The 880-nt window shown below is 62.4% G+C and overlaps 1 protein-coding gene across 1 annotated transcript in view; it reads left to right on the top strand.

Moving 5' to 3' along the window:
* Nucleotides 1-880, top strand: part of LOC104509205 (BPI fold-containing family B member 4-like) — a gene marked incomplete at both ends in the record, with an annotated part of 5,375 nt that overhangs the window by 3,257 nt on the left and 1,238 nt on the right. The window contains one exon of the mRNA XM_010151064.1: nt 489-663. Within this exon, the coding sequence (XP_010149366.1) occupies nt 489-663 (175 nt within the window). The remainder of the gene's footprint in view (nt 1-488; nt 664-880) is intronic.

Below are 880 nucleotides of genomic sequence, written 5' to 3'. Positions count from 1 at the left end.
TCGGGTGACAAGGTTTGCACACACCCCCCCCAGCCTGTCCCCATGGCAGAGGGGCTCCAGCCCTCGGAGCATCTCCATGGGGAGGTCTCCCTGTCCCTTCCCCCCCAGAGGCACCATCCCCAATGTCCATGGAGGTGAACGAGCTCTGCCTTAGGTCCAAAGCTGGAAACCGAAGCCGGCAGAGCCCGGTTTGTCATCCAGGCTCCCGCAGGTCCCTCGGGTTAAAAACTAACGTCCTCGCAGCTGCCCCGGCTGCCTGGACGCGGGGCTGGCCGTGCTCCAGCCAGGACGAGATGCTCTCACGGGGCTCAGGGCATCCAGGGGCATCCATTGACTTCACTTCAGCCAGCTGAGATATCGACTTGCTGGGCTGGAGCAATTCCGGAGCAGATGCGCACCCTGGGAGCAGGCAGCCTGCTCTGTGGTTCCAGGTTACAGCCCGTTTGTGCTCCTGCCAGCAGAAATTTTCCATTTGTGGATGTTGACAGGTCTCCTGGGCGTATCCTGAGTCACGGGAATTGCTGCTGAAAATGGCCGTACCCGAGGCACCGCGGGTGACCCTAAAGAAAAACAAAGGCAGCCTCCAGCTCACGGCTACGGCAGAGGTGATGGTGATCCACCCAGGTCATGCCCACAAGTTTCTCTGCCTTCTCCACATCGTACGTACGGAGGGACAACCCGAGCAGAAACCCCTCCCCGGTCCCCCCTCCCCGCACGGCGGGCGTGGGGGTGCGGGAAGACGGGACCTGCACCCGGCGTGACGTGGCTGGGCTGGAGGAGCCCCCCTGGCCCAACCTCTCTGTTTGACCGCAGGACACCTCCTTGCTGGCCCAGTTTTCCGTCGAGGACAACAAGCTGAAGATCGGCGTCAGCCTGGAGA

The sequence above is a fragment of the Eurypyga helias genome, unplaced genomic scaffold (genome assembly GCF_000690775.1).
Source record: "Eurypyga helias isolate BGI_N326 unplaced genomic scaffold, ASM69077v1 scaffold21894, whole genome shotgun sequence".
Taxonomy (NCBI): domain Eukaryota; kingdom Metazoa; phylum Chordata; class Aves; order Eurypygiformes; family Eurypygidae; genus Eurypyga; species Eurypyga helias.
Note: the sequence above shows the minus strand (reverse complement) of the source record. Positions and strands in the feature narration are given on the sequence as shown.